Source organism: Anabrus simplex, chromosome 1 (genome assembly GCF_040414725.1).
Source record: "Anabrus simplex isolate iqAnaSimp1 chromosome 1, ASM4041472v1, whole genome shotgun sequence".
NCBI lineage: Eukaryota > Metazoa > Arthropoda > Insecta > Orthoptera > Tettigoniidae > Anabrus > Anabrus simplex.
Genome location: NC_090265.1, coordinates 1,444,561,832 through 1,444,583,796, shown reverse-complemented (window position 1 = coordinate 1,444,583,796; position 21,965 = coordinate 1,444,561,832). Strand labels below are relative to the sequence as shown.

Sequence of the window (21,965 nt, the reverse complement as noted above, 5' to 3'; positions counted from 1 at the left end):
CATGGTTTAACCAAGAATACATCTAGTAAGTTATTGAGACGAGTCGGTTCTTGTACTACTTATGTAAATCCTCCCTCCCAAATTAACTTATTTGCCAGTTTCTGTTCATGGGCTTCACTTGCAGCTCCATTCCATTCAACATCAGGGAAATTTAGATCTCCCCCAATAGGGATGTATAGAACTAGCACCGATAGAGCGCAGTGCTGTTGTACTGGGTAAGCGCAAGGCGCTCTTCATTTGTCTCCTGTGTACTCATGCCGCTGATATCCACGAATTTAAGTTGTTTAAATTGTTATTTTCGTGACTATGCCGAGCTATTGTAGTGTTCCTCTTTGTAAAAATCAGGGAAGCTCGTTTTCGTTTCATCAGTTTCCACAAAATAAAGAAATGAGGAAGAAATGGTTACATGCTATTAGAAGGAAACATTTCGGTGAGAAGAATCTGACCGAAAATATTAAAGTGTGTTCCCATCACTTTCAACCCGGAGACTTCACGAAAACTTTGTTGGGTAAGTGCGACTTACGAACGGAAATAATTCGTATTTTCTACCTATAAAGTGATTAGGCATTTAAAGGTGAGAGGGCAAGATTAAAACCGGGCGCTGTTCAATCGCTTTTTCCATGGACCACGAACACAAAACAAGGAAGAGGCCATACACCAGAAAATCGCCGGATTACCACGATAAGCTTATAATATTGGAATCTGCAGAAATCATCCCCATTGAAGTACGGGAAGAAATCGTGAATATACCCGAAGAAGTGAATGTAACATCTGTAACTCCCATTTTCAAAGACGTCAGTACTCAGACAAATACTACAGGTAATTTGGTTGTTGAGCAAATAATGAATAATCCTGATGCCGTATTGCTTTATACAGGGTTTGCAGACATCCAACATTTTAATTTGGTGTTTGCTGTTTTGGGAGAAAACAGATACAATTTACAAATATTCCCTCTTGAATCCAGACTGTGTTTCTTATTGACAGTTATGAAGCTAAGGACCAACAAATCTGACCAGGAACTAGGCCTTAACTTCGGAATCCATAAAACTACTGTTGGAAGAATATTTAATGTTTGGATTAATTTCATGTACTGCCAATTTAAAGAGTTGAACATATGGCCTGATAGAGAAAATGTCCTTGGAAACAGCCCCCTTGCTTTTAGACAGAAATACCCCTCGACTAGAGCAATAATTGATGCAACTGAGATTACAATAGCAAAACGTAAGAACCCTACAGCACAGGAAGCTACATTTTCTACATACAAAAATGCAAACACAACAAAGGTATTAATAGGTATAAATCCATCTGGTTTCATAAGTTTCATATCTGATGCATGTGGTGGGGCAATATCAGATAGGCAGTTATTTATCAGATCAGGAATGTTAGATCTCTTGGAAGAAGGAGATTCAGTTTTGGCAGATAGGGGGTTCAACATTCAGGATCTGTTATGCACTAAAGATGTAACATTAAATATCCCACCATTTCTGAAAGGCAAAAGGCAGTTTACTCCATCAGAAAACATTGAAACTAGGAGGATAGCCTCTAAAAGAATACACATAGAACAGGCCTTAGGACTTGCTAAAACATACAAAATACTGCAGTCAAAATTGCATGTCAGTAAAATTCGTCTTTCAGGGAGGATAATATTTGTATGTTTTATGTTATGCAATTTCAGTAAAACCATTATGTCAGGTTAGAATGACTGGAACAAAATATTCATGGTAAAACTTGTCTAATTTTGCCACCATTTCATGAATGAAAACGTCATCACTCTCTCTATTTCCAACACTAGCATGTCAACAGCAGTGTACACAACAAAGCTACAATAATGTCTGCCTGTAACAAACAGCTGGCCTTGCACTTGGAAGTAATGGTTGTGATTTTTCTTGAGTATCACTGCACCACTGCTTTCGCCCAAGTATGGAACACATTTGATTGAAATAGCTTCATTTTTATTACTTGGCAACCCTTTAAGTTCCAAGACTCTATCCTGTCCAATTAATCCATCACAAGATGCTGCCAGATAATGTCTGGTAGGATGAATAATTAGGCCACACTTTTGGACTACATGGCCTGTTAGCTGAGAATATCTGTCCCTTGCTGAGTCTTCCATTTGAAGTCCCCATTTCATATCACTGGAGCAAAACAAACTTCCCTTGAATAAGGATTTTGCTAGGGCTTTAGGAGTTTTTGAGTGACAGATTTTCCCAAAATTACTTGCTGTCAAACGATATTTCCTCTCTTTGAACCATATACTTTGCTGGGATTGTTGTCTAGTATTTTCCTCAATTTTCTTCCTTTCCTTATCATTGACTCTTACAAGATTTTCAGCTTGTGTCGCGCATGGATCCTCACCATAATGGTGGTCATGAATGACATCAAAGCAGCCGGACTGTTCTTTTTTTTAGAGCAAAAGAAAAAGCAAGCTTATGTTGGGAACTTTTCACAATACCTTCAATATATTGCTGATATCCAGGCTGATTAACTCCTGACAATGGCCTAACATCACGACAGGGTTCCTGGAAAACTTGTTCCAAGGGCAAACATTCCACTTTCATAGGGCTAACTGGCCTCAACCGTTTGGAAGGGGGGTGGTGAAAAATTTGTAAATTTCGGGTGCATGTTTCTGAACACTGAATAATACCAGCCTTGGAGAAGTGCTCTAATGCATAGCTTACAGCAGCAATATGCTTACAACATGCCTTGGGGCCTGCTCCAGCAACACATTCACATTCCCCTCCTATAATGTCACCAGGTACTCCTAAAATAAGCTTCACATTACAGCTCTTATGTTTTGTGTACTCGGATTTCAGAGCACTGCATATTAGAATTTCATTCGATTGAAAAAAAAACATTTTATAAACAAAACAAACTTTTCACTGAAAAGTCTGTATCCAGCATCACACAATGATTTGTAGTTGGAAACAGGTGCTCCATCTATTTCCAATTTTCTAAATACAAAATAATCCATCAAATGCACATTTGTGATGGTGATCTTCACCTTATGGCTGATGGTCAATTCTTCAAAGGATCCAGTACTAGGAAACTGAAGAAATTCACATGCCTTTGGTGGTGGACAAGGCTGTATCTGCAGTTTCATGTAAGCCATCAACCTAAAAAAATACGTGAATTGAAGACTATAAGCAAGTAGAGTAAGTGCGTATTTAAATCTCTATTTATGATATAAGTCTTGTGGAGGTATATTTATATATTTCTTAATGTACAATAATCAAGTAATTGTAATCTTTAAGAAAAGGCATGCTGACTCCTATTCATTATTTAGATAATAAAGCGTGTTAGAATTTTGTAATTACCGCTGTACTAATTCTTCCTTCCTCCCGCTAGTTTTAGCGCCTCTGGTCCGTAGCTCATTTTTCAGCTGTTTAACGCTTAAAGGCTGAAAATCGTCCATAATATACTAGGGGATAAACCTGTACAAATAATTAATATCGTCTTGGAGTAAAATTAGAGAATATATAGTAGGCTTCAGCTTAGGAAACTTGGTCACAATCTGTACATTTCTCGCAGCTGACTGGGAGAAACATAAGACGATCGCCTTGCGCTTACCCAGTAGTACACGAGCGCTATCTGGCGCGAACTTTCTCTGCCTACATCCCTATTATTACCATATCATTATTATTGTTTTTATGAGTATAATCTATTATTTTCTCAAATGTATCCATGTCTCTTTCCTCTCTTCCAGGCCTGTATTTTCCTATAATTCCCATCTCCTTCATATTATCACAAACTAATTTTATCCCTAATATTTCATCCCTTTCATCGGTAAACCATTCACGTGAATAATAAGTTTCCTTCACCAGAAAACCCCCCCCCTCCTCCCTTTTTATCTCCTCGGTCTCTACGATAGACTGTGTACCCTTCTGAAAACACTTCTCTATTACCCACCCCTTCTCTCAACCACGATTCCACTCGTATCACCACATCAGTCACATAAGATTCCATCAATGTACCGAATTTTAATTGTTTATTTACTACACTTTGACAGTTTACCAAGAGCAGTCTTAGACCCCCTTCCTCCCTAAAACTTGACTGTTGCAACTGGGTAACTTGAAATTCCTTACTTTCCTGAGTTTCATTTTCTAGTTGACTGAGCCAGCTTGTGTAAAAGCTTCTCCCTGTTTGACCGAGATACGTGAACCCACACTGTGTACACTTTAACCTATAAACACCAGATCTTGAGTAAACGTTGTTATTATTATTGACCTTATTGTGGTTGAGGAATATGTTATTTACTGTACTGAAAGGCTATGCTGACGTGTTCTTTTTTTAACCTGATGAGTGCTACGCCCACCTATAGACGGGCTGACGCGGCCGGTCCACCAGTGCTACGCCCGTCTATAAACGATGCACGAGAATTTTAATTTATTTGAGTTTCCCGGTTCACTTTCGAGTGTGAATTTGATCTCTGACATGTTCTGCCATCTGTTGGGCATTATGTAGAACTAACTGATCAGAGATTATAGATTCGGGAAGTAACTTACAGAGGTTTTTGTAAACGTCTGTGGAGTTCATCTGTGGTGTAAACAAACATGGCGGAACTACAATTTAGTTGCTCTTGCAGCGATATTATTTTGGATCAGAGAATCTTTCAGTTACTAACCACAGCGGAAAATGATGATGGAGATGATCATTTTAAGGAATTGTTAAGCGATTTTGAAAGTGAGTGTGATAGAGAGAGTGCCGTAAATATTGTATGTGAGAGAGAAACAGAGCCTCCTTCTAAACAAAAGAAGAAAAACACGGCGAGTACAAAAGCTATTTTATCACTAACTTCGTGGCGGACGGATTACTTTTCGTCACCAGAGATTCAGGTAACTGTGACAGGCTCTGTGGGCCAAGTAGTGTTTGATGACAACCCGAAAATCATTGATTTTTTAGAAACTTGCATGCCAGTGGAGTTGGTGCAGATAGTTGAACAAATCGGCATCACAAAAAACCAGTAGAAAACATTTATCACCACATTCCAGCTTTGGAAATGTATTTTTTTAAAATATCAACTTATATACTTCTATGAAGTTACATGTATTAGTTGCCTACACATTTTAGGAAAAAATATTATTTTGGACTCTTTACTTTGTATAAAGAAAATGCACGCATGGGCACATAAGTGCAATTTTGTTTTCTCTCAAAATAATATTGAACATAAGTGTAGGATTTCCCCTTTTCATTTAGATTTATAAACAACCAACATTTATAAACATTTTGAGCTAATCACCCCACTGATAAGCTAAAAATTAAGGCTTCTACAATTTTTTTTACATACATACATACATACATACATACATACATACATACATTATCATTATAGACTGTTATGCCTTTCAGCGTTCAGTCTGCAAGCCTCAGAATTTACTAAACGTTGCCACAATCCTCGATTTGCAACTAGTGTTGTGGCATCATTTAGTTCTATACCTCTTATCTTTAAATCGTTAGAAACCGAGTCTAACCATCATCGTCTTGGTCTCCCTCTACTTCTCTTACCCTCCATAACAGAGTCCATTATTCTCTTAGGTAATCTATCCTCCTCCATTCACCTCACGACCACACCACCGGAGCCGGTTTATGCGTACAGCTTCATCCATCGAGTTCATTCCTAAATTACCCTTTATCTCCTCATTCAGAGTACCCTCCTGCCATTGTTCCCACCTGTTTGTACCAACAATCATTCTTGCTACTTTCATGTCTGTTACTTCTAACTTATGAATAAGATATCCTAAGTCCACCCAGCTTTCGCTCCCGTAAAGCAAAGTTGGTCTGAAAACAGACCGATGTAACGATAGTTTCGTCTGGGAGCTGACTTCCTTCTTACAGAATACTGCTGATCGCAACTGCGAGCTCACTGCATTAGCTTTACTACAACTTGATTCAATCTCACTTACTATATTACCATCCTGGGAGAACACACAACCTAAATACTTGAAATTATCGACCTGCTCTAGCTTTGTATCACCAATCAGACATTCAATTCTGTTGAATTTCTTACACACTGACATCAATTTAGTCGTCGAGAGGCTAATTTTCATACCATACTCATTGCACCTATTTTCAAGTTCCAAGATATTAGACTGCAGGTTTTCGGCACAGTCTGCCATTAAGACCAAGTCATCAGCATAGGCCAAACTGCTTACTACATTTCCACCTAACTGAATCCCTCCCTGCCATTTTATACCTTTCAGCAGATGATCCATGTAAATTACAAACAGCAAAGGTGAAAGCTTACAGCCTTGTCTAACTCCTGTAAGTACCCTGAACCAAGAACTCATTCTACCATCAATTCTCACTGAAGCCCAATTGTCAACATAAATGCCTTTGATTGATTTTAATAATCTACCTTTAATTCCATACTCCCCCAGCATGGCGAACATCTTTTCCCTCGGTACCCTGTCATATGCTTTCTCTAGATCTACGAAACATAAACACAACTGCCTATTCCTCTCGTAGCATTTTTCAGTTACCTGCCACATACTGAAAATCTGATTCTGACAGCATCTCTGTGGTCTGAAACCACACTGGTTTTCATCCAACTTCCTCTCAATGACTGATCGCACCCTCCCTTCCAAGATGCCAGTGAATACTTTGCCTGGTATACTAATCAATGAGATACCTCGATAGTTGTTGCAATCCTTCCTGTTCCCTTGCTTATAGAGAGGTGCAATTACTGCTTTTGTCCAATCTGAAGGTACCTTACCAACACTCCACGCTAATTTTACTACTCTATGAAGCCATTTCATCCCTGCCTTCCCACTATACTTCACCATTTCAGGTCTAATTTCATCTATTCCTGCTGCTTTATGACAATGGAGTTTATTTACTATCCTTTCCACTTCCTCAAGCATAATTTCACCAACATTATTTTCCTCCTCCCCATGAGCTTGGCTGTTTGCAACACCACCAGGATGATTTCCTTTTACATTGAGAAGATGGTCAAAATATTCCCTCCACCTCTCCAGTGATTCCCTGGGATCTATTATGAGTTCACCTGAATTACTCAAAACACTGTTCATTTCCTTTTTCCCTCCCTTCCTAAGATTCTTTATCACTGTCCAGAAAGGTTTCCCTGCTGCTTGACCTAGCCTTTCCAGTTTATTACCAAAATCTTCCCATGACATCTTTTTGGATTCAACAACTATTTGTTTCGCTCTGTTTCTTTCATCTACGTACCAATCCCTGTCAGCCTCGGCCCTTGTTTGGAGCCATTTCTGATAAGCCTTCTTTTTACGTTTACAGGCTGCTCTCACTTTATCATTCCACCAAGATGTTCGCCTTTTCCCATCTTTACACACAGTTGTTCCTAGGCATTCCCTTGCTGTTTCTACTACAGCATCCCTGTATGCCACCCATTCACTTTCTATATCCTGAACCTGCTTTCTGTCTACTGTTCGAAACTTCTCACTGATCATATCCACGTACTTCTGTCTAATTTCCTCGTCCTGGAGATCTTCTACCCTTATTCGTTTGCAGACAGATTTCACTTTCTCTACCCTAGGCCTAGAGATACTTAGATCACTAGAGATCAGATAGTGGTCTGTATCATCGAAAAATCCGCGAAAAACTCGTACATTCCTAACAGATTTCCTGAATTCAAAGTCTGTTAAGATATAGTCTATTATGGATCTGGTACCCCTAGCCTCCCATGTGTAGCGGTGAATAGCCTTATGCTTGAAGAATGTATTTGTAACAGCTAAACCCATACTAGCACAGAAGTCCAGCAAACGCTTCCCATTCCCATTAGCTTCCATATCTTCCCCCACATTTTCCAATCACCCTTTCGTATCTTTCAGTTCTATTCCCAACTCTCGCATTGAAATCGCCCATTAGCACTATTCTATCCTTGCTGTTGACCCTGACCACGATGTCACTCAATGCTTCATAAAACTTGTCAACTTCATCCTCATCTGCACCCTCACATGGTGAATACACGGACACAATTCTTGTCCTAATTCCTCCCACTGACAAATCTACCCACATCATTCGCTCATTTACGTGCCTAACAGAAACTATGTTGCGTGCAATGGTATTCCTGATAAAGAGCCCTACCCCAGACTCTGCCCTTCCCTTTCTAACACCCGTCAAGTACACTTTATAATCTCCTATCTCTTCCTCATTATCTCCCCTTACCCGAATATCACTTACTCCTAGCACATCCAGATGCATCTTTGCTGACTCAGCCAGTTCTACCTTCTTTCTTCCATAAGCCCCATTAATATTGATAGCTCCCCATCGAATTCCATTTCGTTCGCCAAGTTGTTTCCAAGGAGTCCCTCGCCTGTCAAATGGGAGTGGGACTCCATTACTCCCATAGGTCCGAGGCTTGCTTAAAGTGTTCTGAGCTCGGTAAATTCATGAAGCAGGATGCTGCCCTACTTGCACATAGTCCAAGTGAGGATCTCTCCTCTAACGGGTTATGGACCACCGGTGAATTGTATAGTCCTAGCCGCCTGAGCACAAGGAGGGCCACGACTCAGAATATGTCCGAGATGCCCACTCCCATTCCATAGCAACTGGTATCCCGACTATCAGGACCACTTACTAGGCTACTCAGCCGTTGCCCATGGTTCACGAACTAGGACGTGACTACAGTAACCCACAAACATGAACCATATGAAACTCAGCACTGAGGTACCAAACAGTCAACTGGTAACTCAGCACTTAAAAGGTTAAACATTAGTGATTTGATGAATAGCCGGGCTGTTATACGTAAATGTGGCATAGCTATTTTTCTTTGATTTCTCTGGGACTAGGTTGGAAGATAGCCTAATTTTGATCTTATTAATTAACCAATTGATTATACTTATTTTAAAGCCATTTAACCGAGCTAACTGTCTTATATAATTCAGTTCTATTTCCAAACTTTTTGGCAAAAGAGGAATTTTTAGTGCTTTGACTATGATAGGCAGCTAGTTTTTGGGTCTTAGGATGCATGCATCAATCGGTTGTTGAATGTCATAAAATTATTTGTTGGAATACACATTAAAATAATTTTGTTACTATTGGCGTGAGCTTTTCCACATATTGTACCTTACGGAAATGAAATCTTAGTGCACTCACAAAACAGCTGACATTCTACAATTTTAACAGATTTTAAATGTATTTATATATGAGACTAACTAGTGACATTGTATTTCAAATATTAGAACAAGGTTTTAAAGTTTCAAACACAACAAATAGTTATATTGTTTTTAATAAGACAACGTAATATATAAAGCTTTATATTTAAGAGAATTTCAAAAGTTTATTATGGTTAAGTTTGTTAACAGTAAACAATAAGGGTAAGTTTCTAGAATAATGTTACCGGTTTAACCTTGTTAAGAATGTTTATAGCTGAAAATGTTCAAAATTTGAATGAAACATGTCCTATGTTTTTAATAATTTAGCAATAAAATAAGGATGAGATCCTAATTTTATAATTGCCTTTAATGTATTGAATAGGTGGAAATCAAAGTTTTATTGTTCTCCTTTCCCTTCACTGTATCACTCAATACAGAATAAATTTCTAACTTCTGAATTGAATGTGAAATACAAGCACAAGCAGGCTTTCTGGGTTATTCAGCAATATCAATGAAAACCAGAGAACAAACTGAACTTTCCTGAGGCTAACGACTTGTTTACCCTCTACAGTTCAGGAATTCAAGGCCATTTCTCATTTTCTCTGACCGGCCTCCTCTTGTGAGTGCTCTAATCTGTGTTGGAAATCACGTTCCTTTCACAAGGGATGACGAAGAACATTTCCAGGGCTAGGAAAAATGTGATTGTACTAAGCGGTAACAGTGAAAATTTATGACGCGATGAGTGAGGTATTATTATGAAGATTTAATAAGACGTCAAACAGGACTTTGAATTTACCAAGCGCTAACTGAGAAATTGTCTTAATGAGGAAATCCACTAATGAGGTTATACTGTATTTTTTGCATCTCGTTAAATTTTGGAATGGCTATTCGCATGTAAATTTATAGCATAACGTTTATCATTCTCTACTGGTGCTTGAAATATGTAGGTTAAGTTAGGTTAGATAATCTGTCTGAATAAGAAAACTAAAACATTTGCCATAGAAGCCACTCCAATTTTTCAGAATGAATTTGAACATACAATACACGTTCATATTTCTCGGAATTAGAAAAATAACTAACGAGTAGGACATAGTATTGAAAACTGCAAAAATGTAAGTTTTGAATAAACTGATTGCCATTTCATGCTGATTTTAATGTGTGTGGGGTTTCCCCTCAACTTTTTACAAGAAATCGGATATAACGACAACCCATTATAGCGAGTAAATTTTTTGCTGATATGAATTCTTGCTGTAACGAACTTCTACTGTATTTATTCACCATAACAAAACATTACAACCTTAAACAAACTCACCATGCCACACCACAATGATAAACAATACAGTAAATTAAAATAATTCTTACTCGAAAAGTAGTGCCATCTCTGACTCTATTAAATGAATAAACAATGCCTTTTAAAAAAAGAAAGCTGCATTAACAAGTGATCACAATAATTGAACTTATTTAAGCCATACCCCATCAACCTCCTAAACACCACAACAATCATTACCAAAAAAAAACTTTAAAAAGAGGGGTTTGACAAGGTCTTGAATTTGAGAGTTATAGCCATCCTCTACTGGCAACAGAAAACCAATGACAGGGAGGAAAAGGAACAAATCTGAGCATTGCATAATTTTACCAGATCTTCTGCAGAATCGGATAAAATAACATTCAAAATAGACTTTCAGTACACATACTGCAGTATACCAAAAAGATGTTAAGTACAGAATAAAAAATGACCAACAATATTACCAGCAAACCTCAGAGTTTTGATTTCCTCTCCTTAAGATTGTGATTACCTTTCCAAATCCCTCTTTGATTTCCTTTACTACATGTTCTATAGAAATACTGAAAAGGAGAGGGGACAAACTGCAGTCTTGTTTCACTCCTTTCTAAATTGCTGCTTCACTGCAGACTAACTTTTGTATAGACTGTAGAAAAGATCACCAGATTTGAGCAATGTGATACTGACTTTTCATTTCAAAGCTGCCAATGAGAACAGGATTTCCAGTCCCGTGGCATCTAATAAGAGAGACACCTTCAACTATGACTCAGCAGCAAGTAAGAGAAGGACTTTAAGACAATGATGAAACAGCTTGAAACGGCAGAAGTTTCAGAACCCTCATATTTTAAGTTCTGCAGTCACTGACTTGAAACTGGAAGAAATAATTAACTGATGGGAGGTCAGGAAGCATTCTGATAAATCTGAAATCTCCCACCTAAAGTAAATAGGAGAGCTGGCAAGTATGACTCCGGTACTGGTCAACACTGCCGACATGTTAACTGCAATGTCTTTCTTTGCTTCAGAGACTTTAAAAAGGGGGGGGTTTGACAAGGTCTTGAATTTGAGAGTTATAGCCATCCTCTACTGGCAACAAAAAACCAACGACAGAGTCAGGATCAAATGATTTTTTTTACAACTGGCTTTACGTCGCATCAACACAGGTAGGTCTTATGGCGACAATGGGATAGGAAAGGGCTAGAAGTGGGAAGGAAATGGCCATGGCCTTAATTAAGGTACAGTTCCAGCATTTGCCTGGTGTGAAAATTGGAAAACACGGAAAACCATCTTCAGGACTGGCGACAGTGGGGTTCGAACCCACTATCTCCTGAATATTGGATAGTGACCGTACTTAAGTGACTGCAGCTATCGAGCTCGGTAGAGATCAAATACTAGAAGAGGTCAAAATAAAATACAGAATGAGACAAAAGTGTATATCGGCACCTTTGATCTTCAACTGTTACTCCAAGCACATCTTCCAAACAGTCTTCAATGACATACAAGATGGCATCAACATCAGCAGAGTGCCGATCAACAACATTAACTAACCAGATGACACCGTGTTGACTGTTGATAGTCAGGAAGGACTACAGAGGCTACTGGATCACATGTGATGGCATGTGAGGAGTTTGGGTTGAGGCTGAATGTCATGACCAAATGATAATGACCAAGCAGCCAGTGGCACATCGAGGCATGTCAAACCTCTCCACAGAGTTGCAAAGATGACTTACTCGAACCTAGGGTCAGTGAGGACTGGGACCATTCCCATGTCGTATGAGGTGACTAAAAAGGGCCCCAAGGGCTCTGAACTGAGCGAGCATGGGTTGGTGAAGACAGGGCCCCTAGCTGAGTCCTGGCATTGCTTCCACTTACTTGTACCAGGCTCGTCACTTTCATCTATCGTATCCAACCTCACTTGGTCAACGCTTGTTCTTTTCGACCCCGACGGTATTAGGTTGCGATTCCTAGGGAGTCTTTCGTCTTTCTGCCTTTCATGGCCATTGTCTTCCTTTGGCCGATATCTTCATTTTTCGAAGTGTCGGATCCCTTTCATTTTATCTCTCTGATTAGTGTTAAAGAGGATGGTTGCCCAGTTGTATATTCTCTTAAAACAATCACCACCACCTCCACTGCTGTATTAATAATGGTGTATGGTCTCCAAAGAGGCCTGGCGCAGGTCTTTCAAGTTGACACCATATGAAGTGACCTGCGTGTCTGGAAGTACGGGGCCCTACCTATGATGAATTCTAATGATGAAGACAGCATATACACCCAGCCCCCGAGCCATCGGAATTCACCAATAAAGGTTAAAATCTATAACCCGGCCGGAAACTGAACAGGGACCCCCTGGACTAAAGACCAGCACGCTAACCATTTAGCCATGGAGCCAGACAGTTAAAAATAATGACCACCACATTTCCATATAAAGACAGTCATAAGTGCACATTGTCATCTAGGAATCAGCGATCTATCATTGATTGTCGTCTGCAACCAAAATCTAGCAGAATCAATTTTGGATGTAAAGAGTATATCAAGGTCCTGAAATGGAAACAGATCATTTCTCAGTAGTTTCACCAGTTCGCACAAAGCCAAGATGGATGAAGGAAAATACACCCTGCATGGAACAAAAAGAAACACCTTACAAAATATTGGTCTTTTAAGAAATCAAAGCATAAAATGGCTATACCAAAATAGACTTTTAAAAAAATGTTATCTGTTCAGGGCGTCGACCCATATGGATCTGTTGCCCCTACTGGCACCATATTATATGAACCTGCATGTACTTGGAATGGTGGTAGTGTGGAATGTTGTGTGTGAGGAAAGGAAGATTAAGAATGTCACAAACACCCAGTCCCCAGGCCAGGGATTAAAAACCCCTGAACTGGCTGGGAATCGAACCCGGGGCCGCCGGGTGACAGGCGGATGCGTTGCCCCCTACACCACAGGGCCGGACAAAAATTAGACTTAATAATCTAATTCAAGCAAAACCAGTGAGTACCAATGTGGAGGAAGAATGGTCAAATTTTAGCTTAGCTTTGAAACAAGCAGCTTTTGAAAGTTTAGGAATAAAAAGAAAATGGAAGAGAAAAAAAGGGCCTGAGAATCTGGGATGAAGAGATTAAAAGGGTCATATCAGAAAAAAAGAGATGCTTACAAGAAATTTCGGTCAACTGGTAAAATACAAGATAAACTAAAGTACAATTATAAGACAGCAGTAGCTAAACGTGAAGTTAGACGAAAACATAGAGAAAGTTGGGAAAATTTTGTATCTACATTGGAAACAGACTTAACAAGACCACAACCACAAACTTATAACATTTTGAAGAAATTAAACAGGGAAGTTAAGGAAGAGGTAGAACTTGAAACAATACCACCAAATGACTGGCTTAATTATTTTCAAATGCTCTGGACAAGTTCAAAAAATGAAGTGTTAACTTTGCCAATATCTAAAAACAATAAATTTGAATTTATAACATTAGAAGACCTAGACCAAACTTTGAAGAAACTAAGGAATGGTAAAGCACCTGGAGAGGATGCAATACATGCTGAACTGTTCAAATATTCAAGTAAAACTTTCAAACAAAGATTCCTCAGCTTTTAAAATCAAATTTGGAATGGAGACAATCCACCAGAAATTTGGCAGAAGGCAATAGTTATACCACTTCATAAAAAAGGTGACATAAAATACTGAAAATTACAGAGGAATTAGCATTGTTAACTCAGGTTATAAAATACTGTATATGCAAATATCATTAGATAAGTTGCAGCAACATTATGAAGATAAATTGGGGAATGAACAACAAGATTTCCATAAAGGGTACTCCTGCACTGATCCATATTTCACTATGAAAATAGTAAACTTTATTTGTCTCATAGAAATAGAAAAATGTAGAGAATTCAATATGGAAACACACACTGTACTTGTGGACTTTAAAAAGGCCTTTGAACAAGTATACAGAAACAATTTGCTTGAAAAGCTAAAACAAGACAATATCTCTAAACAGATTATTAAAAATATCTATGGGGTTGATGCACAAGTTCGTGCGGTGTTCTTTTGGGTTGGCAACAATGCAGCGTGAAGTGATTGCTTATCGTTATTCCGTTGTTTTAACTGAGTTTGGAGTATGTGCGTTGTGAAACACAGGTTTTCTTGATTGTGAACATATTATTTGTGTACACTTCAGACAAACAGATATGGAATGTCAAGTTGAGAAAAGTAAGCATTTGCGACATGTTTTACTCTTTGAGTTTAACCGAGGATCCAGTGCAGCAGGAGCGGCGAGAAGTGAAGTGTACGGGAATAAAGCAATTGCTGAAAGAACAGCACAAAAATGGTTTTCCCACTTTTGAGCAGGACAGTGACTTGTCTGATGATCCACATTCTGGAGGACTTTCAGATTTTGACGAAAATCGCTTGAATGAGTTGCTTCACAAGAATCCTCGACAAACAACACGGGAAATGGCGCAAGTTTTTTAATGTGATCAGTCAACTATTGTACGCCATTTGCATTCGATGGGTAAGGTACAGAAATTGGGTATATGGGTACCACATGTGCTAAGTGACAGCAACAAAAATCAACGAGTAAATATCTGCTCGTCATTGCTTGCCCGGCACCGGCTGGCTTGTGATAGGCACGAAGCATTCCTTTCGAACATTGTCACCGGTGACGAGAAATGGTGCCTGTATTTCAACATAAAGAAGAGAAAAGAGTGGCTCAGCCCATCAAAAACTGCAATTCCCCATGCCAAGGATAGTGTCCATCCACAGAAAATCATGTTGTGTGTTTGGTGGAACAAAGATGGCATTCTTCACCACAAACTTCTGAAAAACGTAACGATTACCTCTGCTGTGTATAGTGACTAGCGAAGACTGCTTGCAGTTGCTATTGACAACAAAAGACGAAGACAACAACCAGTCTTATTGTTCCATGATAATGCTCAACCGCATACAGCGCGATTGACCAAAGGTGCGATTGCTGAACTTGGCTGGGAACCTCTTCCTCATCCTCCGTATTCTCTGACCTTGCCCCCTCAGATTTCCATCTTTTCCGCTCTCTTTCTAACCACATTCAGGGGTAAGTGTTGCTGACGAAGCTTCTCTTGACCAATGGCTAGCAGATTTCTTCCAGTCAAAACCAAAACAGTTCTACAGGCGAGGCATTCAACTGCTACCTGAACGTTGGCAGAAAGTCATAGAGAGTGTAGGTGAATACATCACTGATTGATTGTGATTGAGAGTTACAGTACGTAACAGTGACAGTAATATAAAATATGAAATATAAGAACCACACGAACTTATGCATTGACCCAATACAATATCTACAAATCCAATCTAATTTCTGTAAAATTGAACAAGAACCAGACCAAGTGGAAATAAATAAATGATGGTGTACAACAAGGCTGCGGACTCTCCCTTCTACTGTTTATAATATATGTGAATGCAATAATGGAAACAAGGACGCCATCGATCAATATCAATAAAGACACCTTGAACACCTAGACACCATATTATATGCTGATGTTGCATTGCTGGCTACGACTGAAGATGACCTAAAAGATCAGTTTTCAATCTAAGAAATGTTTCCTCAGATTTTAATATGATTATTTCAACAGGAAAAGACAAAAATAATGGCCTTCAAGGGAGGAGAACTGATACAACATTGGAATGTGTTCAATTATCTCGGGTACAACTTATCATACCAAACAGTTTTAGATATACCAGCAAAAATTAATAAATTCACAAAAAACTGCAGGAATAATGAACAACATGAAACCATCACTTGTTCAGAAACATACTCGATTGCACCTTTATAATACCCTAGCTAAACCAACATTTTGCTATGGATGCGAGGCATGGACGTTGAATTACAGCATGAGAAATGACACTCATGCGTTGTACAGCAGGGTATACAAAATGGGACCAAAAAAGGAATGAAGAGGTGCTAAGAGAACTGAAAGTACAACCGATAACTGACTACAACATCTTGTTATCAGGAAAGCTGGAAACATCATACACAAAGGATGGAACTTGACAGATTGCTAAAAGAGATTCTTCGATACCAACCCAGAGAAAAAGATCTGTAGGACATCCAATGAAGAGATGAAGGGAAAATGCAAGACTGTAACGGGACACATGGCTCAATACTTGGAAGGATGATGATGATGATGATGCCAGACAGTGCTGTATTGAGGAGGTGAGAACCACATTATTCAAGCTCTAGAAAATTCTCAAACCTCAACCTAGACACCAGAGTATGTCATCTCCATTGCTAAGTCTTTTCAGACCTCCTTTACAGAGCAGACCTGGACAATGACCAAAAGCTTCCCTGAAGAAAGAAGGAAAAAGAGAGAGAGAGAGAGAGAGAGAGAGGCTTCAATATAAGATACTAACACCATATGCTCTGGATCAGCTGGGTACACTGGATGTGAAACGTAGACATTTTGACACAGATAACACAGATATGGGCGATTGCTAAGACCGTCTAGTCCTGGAAATCTGATACTTCAGTCGTATGTCTGCTCCATCCCATCTGCAGGGAAAGATATGCGGAAAATGCAGCCCACACAAAACAAGAATCTTGGCTGTTAAATCAACGTCAGTGGTTCAACATGATTGCAAATGCTTTGTTATCGTGAATCCTTGCTGATACTGTTCCACTACCATCCTTCCAGTCCTGGGCACGATTACAGTTACCCATTTTGTATCCTTTTCCACCTTGTAGGTAGATTGTCTGTACCAGCAATGTTTCATGATAAACAGACTACTACTACTACTACTACTACTACTACTACTACTACTACTACTACAAGTGCTATGCATGTAACCGGGCACTGGCAAGGAACTGACTGTTCCAGAATAAGCAGGATTGAAAAGAAAAACTACTAAAGAACACACCCAGAATAGGCACTCTGGAACTAGGATCTCCGATCTTCGAACAAACAGCTTCCTAATCAGCTTCTCTTTAAGGTGAAGTATGACAGAAGGTGAAGCAGATTTAAATTCTGCCTTGAATGAATTTTATAGCACTTCCTAGACCACTCTGCTTTGCTTTAAAGACCTTTGACAAGTGGTTAAGTCCAAGTATCAATTTATTTATTTTCATCTTGTACTCTTTCTCCGATACTGTGCCTGTTCCATTTAAAAATTTCTCCTGATTTCATGCAGACTGATGTAAAAACAATCTCTTGTACTCTTTCTCCGATACTGTGCCTGTTCCATTTAAAAATTTCTCCCGATTTCATGCAGACTGATGTAAAAACAATCTGACAAACTGGTACAGCTGAAGCTCCTTATGTCATAGAATCTGCAGTATCTTATAAATGACTTTGGAGAATAGCTATTCTCCATTATGAAAGAGAATAACAATTTACCCACCCTTGAGACTCGAATCTTATATCAAAATAAAATAAAATCAAAATCTCTTTATTTGCAAATGAGGTGTCTACCTCGGTGGCAAATGGTACACTAAAATATATTATTGTCAAGCACTAAATTTTAAATTAACAAGAGAAGAAGAAAATTTTCCTAGAATACAATATTATACAATTTACACTAACAATTTTTTCTATTAAACACACAGCTCATCCTTAATAAATTTATATTGTTTACAAAATTCTACTTATAATATCTCCTGTACTTATAAACATAGTCAATACAGTATATGGAATTACTTCAAATAATACTATACTATACTATACAATACAACTGATATAAGATTAAAATTTACATTGCATCATTTTTATCATCACATATCCCTCTGATGTACTTTGATATTAAACTCTCCAGTATTTTACAAACTATACTGGTCAGGCTGATTGGTCTGTAGTTCTCTGGTTTCCTTTCATTACCCTTTCCTTCATAAATTGGTATTATTATAGATTCCTTCCATTCCTTTGGTATTACACTATTATTTATGACATAGTCAAAGAGAAATTTTAAATAAGGCACTATGTACCACCCCATTGTCTTTAATACCTCCCCAGTAATTTGATCACTTCCTGCTGCTTTTCCTTGCTGAAGCAGTTGGATTTCTCTGAAAATATCTTCATTTGTGAATGAGAAGCTTCTTGTTTCCCAATGTGTCTCTCCCTCTCTATCTTCTGTTACGGTTTCCAACTCCTGACAATCTTCTATTGAATCTCTGAATTCCCTACTAAATAGATTTGCTTTCTCAGTATCTGTTAAACAGTGTTCACCCTCTTCCCCCACCACTGTAGGAATTTGGATTCCTTTTCCTTTGTGATTCCTAATATATGAATACAGCTTTTTCCATTTTCCTTTGTGGTCATTTCCCTCTTGAAGTATGCCATTCATATAATTCTCTTTTGCTTCCTTTTTCACTCTATTCAGTTCCCCCAGTAGCCGTTTCCTAGTTTCTCTATTCTCCCTACCCTCTTTGATTTTCCTGTTTACTATTCTACATTTTCTCTTTAATTTTCTTATTTCCCTTGTATAATAAACAGGGTCTCAGGTCATTTTTCCCTGACCTTCCTTGTTACACGCTTTCCCCTTTTATTCTGTTGAAATTGTGTTCTCTCTCTTTTTTAATTAGTCCCAGTTGGGTATATGTTCCAACTCATTAAAAATTGGTATACAGTGATACATATTCTGGCCAATATACTCCTAACATAACGAAGGACAGGTTTTATTTAGGAATCTTCTTTCATGCAAGATACTTTTTATCATGATCCTACATCCATTTTTTTCTCTCGCATAACAATTAACATGAATCTAGGTTCCACTGGCTATTCATACAATAAAATAGAAAATGTTACAGGTTGCCAAATAATGGTATAATTAAAAGTCAGGTATCTTGCCTGTGGTGGCAACAGTGCATGCTCCCCCTGATCATCCAGCCAGTCTGATCCCAGGTACAGATGCTGAAGGTAACTCAAGTCCGACAGAAGCTGTTCACCATCCTCGCTCAGCTCCTTGCGTAGCCGACAGTACTGCAGGCTCTTTCCACTGTCCACGCCAGCATGGCCAGGGCTCCCACAGCAGTCGGGGCAGAGCACTGGCCTGGGACCAGGGCTGCCTCGCCAGATATCATACCTGCCACCAAAGCAAACTTTCAGGAACAAACATTTTGAGGAGTTTAGGTCATTTTACTTACTATAGCTTAAGCAAAGACTTAACATAATATAGCGCTGGACATTTTTTCCATTTCAATGTCTACAGTATTGTTACATGCCAGCCTTGTTGGTAGCCCCTTTCAGTACTACCTAGAAGGGACTAGTGAGTCAGAAGATCTGGGATCTCCCAGCTGTGCTGTAGAGCGAGACTGGTTTTTCCATTTATTGTTATGATCAGCTGGTTTACCTGTGAGTTTCTGGGAGATGCAACGAGAATGTTCCGCCTCTAGCCACATTGCAAATATTCTGGTACACATCACCCAAGCTATAGAAAGGGAGGCTAGCCACAGTTGGCCAGTGTTGGATTCCGTGGTGGACTCAGTGTGAGACTCCATGTGCTGAGGTTCGGTGGTTGGGCTAAAGGCGACAGAGGTGTTGGCTATCGTTAGTGTACCATCAAGGTCTGAATGAGGAGATCCGATTGTTGTTACGTCGGGAGTGTAGAGTGTGTAGGTGGACTGAAGACGGTGTATGGGATAGAAGACTGCGAGTGTAATTAGAAATGCGATAAGTTTTGTGAGGAGTACTGTCCTACTGTTTAGCAATATTCAGCTGTCGCTGTTTAGTTGTTCATTGCGCTTCACTGTGTGAATAATTAGACTGCCCCTGGAGTTGAACCCAGGAACAGTCATCGTGTGTTGTGTAGCTGGTAGCCTGTTACCATACCTAGCTGTCTGCATGCAGTTGCTGTGAGTGCAAGTGAAAGGCCTGTCAATCAGGATTAAACCCCCCAGCGTGTGAGGAGCAACAGTGCGCCCACTTGTCTGCTATGGTCACAGCAATGGTGCGCCATGACATTTGAAACGCTAGTTATGTTGCTTTCGTAATAGTTATTTGTTTTATCGTAAGAAGGAAGGAAGAGTTAACCTTCGGCTATACTATCTATCTATTACTGCCAAAAGATGTCGCATATATTCACATTAATTTATTTTTTAAAGCTCTGCACACATGTTTCAAGTTTGTTTTAAACTTTTCAGGTCCTGGAGCAGTTGTAGGTGACACAGAATTATCTAATTTACTCGTTAATAATGGTGGTGAGAGTAATGCAGAGGATGAGTTTGCTATTACTTCCAGTGAAGATAGTAACTCCAATGATGTATTTCGTGATAATATGCTGAGAAATTTGAACACGTAGGGTGACTACTACACAGTCATGGTACTGTAACGGTTCAAATCCCGTTACAAGGTGATATATGTATTTTTATTATTGTATGATTTTATCTGTATTTTATTATTATTATTATTATTATTATTATTATTACTATGTCAGTATTATTATTATTTTATCTGTGATATTGTTACTATTATTGTAATTATCCGTTTTATTCAATTTTGCAATTGCCTGTTGCTTGCAAGATTGCACTTAGATGTATACACATATACGTATGTGTAGTATAACACTCAATACCTGTACAGTGAGAATTGTTGTATATATCAGAGATCGGATGTGACGTTGGTGCATTGTGCAATATTGTTGGCGATTCTGCCAAGTCATCGCCACTCCATGGCTACGTCATTGTATTTATTTAGAATATGCGCTCAGAGAGTCAGCCTCCGGGCTATTTCACCACTGGATGTAATATCTGTCGCGTAGGTGGGAGTATGTCATTGTTATTTCTGGAGATTACGTAGCTGTGTCAAACAACGTCTATATAAGGTGGGTCCATATTGTAGCGTCAGTCATTACTTATACGGATGCAGTACAGTGAAGTAGTCTACTAGATCAAGAGGCCTTAAGTGGTCAGCCAACCAGTGTGAACGAGAGATGGTGAAGACTCAGTGAGCCATTATTGGTCATTGAGAGAGTGAGACCAAATGGTTGGTCCGTCACTTAGTGGAAGACGCGGACGCAAGGCTTACCACGGAGTCAGAGAGGGCAACCCTGGACCTGCCAAGAGGTCATACCATATTGACTTACAAAGAAGTCAGATGATATGGAGAAGAAGCAGTCTCAAGGATGTATCACCACGTTAGGCGTGACACATCTACAGTAAACACCAGAGCAATGGATTACGTCGTAATTACACTCAAAGTGTTAAAGGTACAGTCAAGTGAATCAGTGAGGGAAATATTTCGTATAAATTGTTAAATGTCCGGTCAAGAAGAATTCAAATTCATGCCTAGTTTCTGTCAGTTGCAATGTCATAATTTCATATTCTCATCTGTTTTATCGCAACAAGACTCACTATTTTTTGATATATTATTTAAAGAATATATATTGTTCTATCAAACGAATTCAGAGTTTCATTTCATTGACAGTAAAATATCTTAACCTCAAAATTAATGGGGAAACCGAACGCCAATCTCCTTTTCCCAGAACTTATATGGTATGTTGTCAAAAGTAAGCTTATTACCCCACACCCTAGAGATAGTCAAGAGTCTCATTCTATTATTGCTGTACTGAGTGACAGCTGGCGCCCTTCAAATAACGTATGTGTAAGTAAGCAGGTAACAAGTAAGTGTGAGTACAAGGTCCAACAAGTGTG

At 38.9% G+C, this 21,965-nt stretch overlaps 1 protein-coding gene across 3 annotated transcripts in view; it reads right to left on the bottom strand.

Annotated features, from left to right (window-relative positions):
* Positions 1–21,965, bottom strand: part of LOC136860653 (uncharacterized) — a 314,102-nt gene that overhangs the window by 60,164 nt on the left and 231,973 nt on the right. For all 3 annotated transcript variants that reach the window (XM_067138771.2, XM_068225548.1, XM_068225547.1), the window contains one exon: positions 19,165–19,399. In XM_067138771.2, the coding sequence (XP_066994872.2) occupies positions 19,165–19,399 (235 nt within the window). The remainder of the gene's footprint in view (positions 1–19,164; positions 19,400–21,965) is intronic.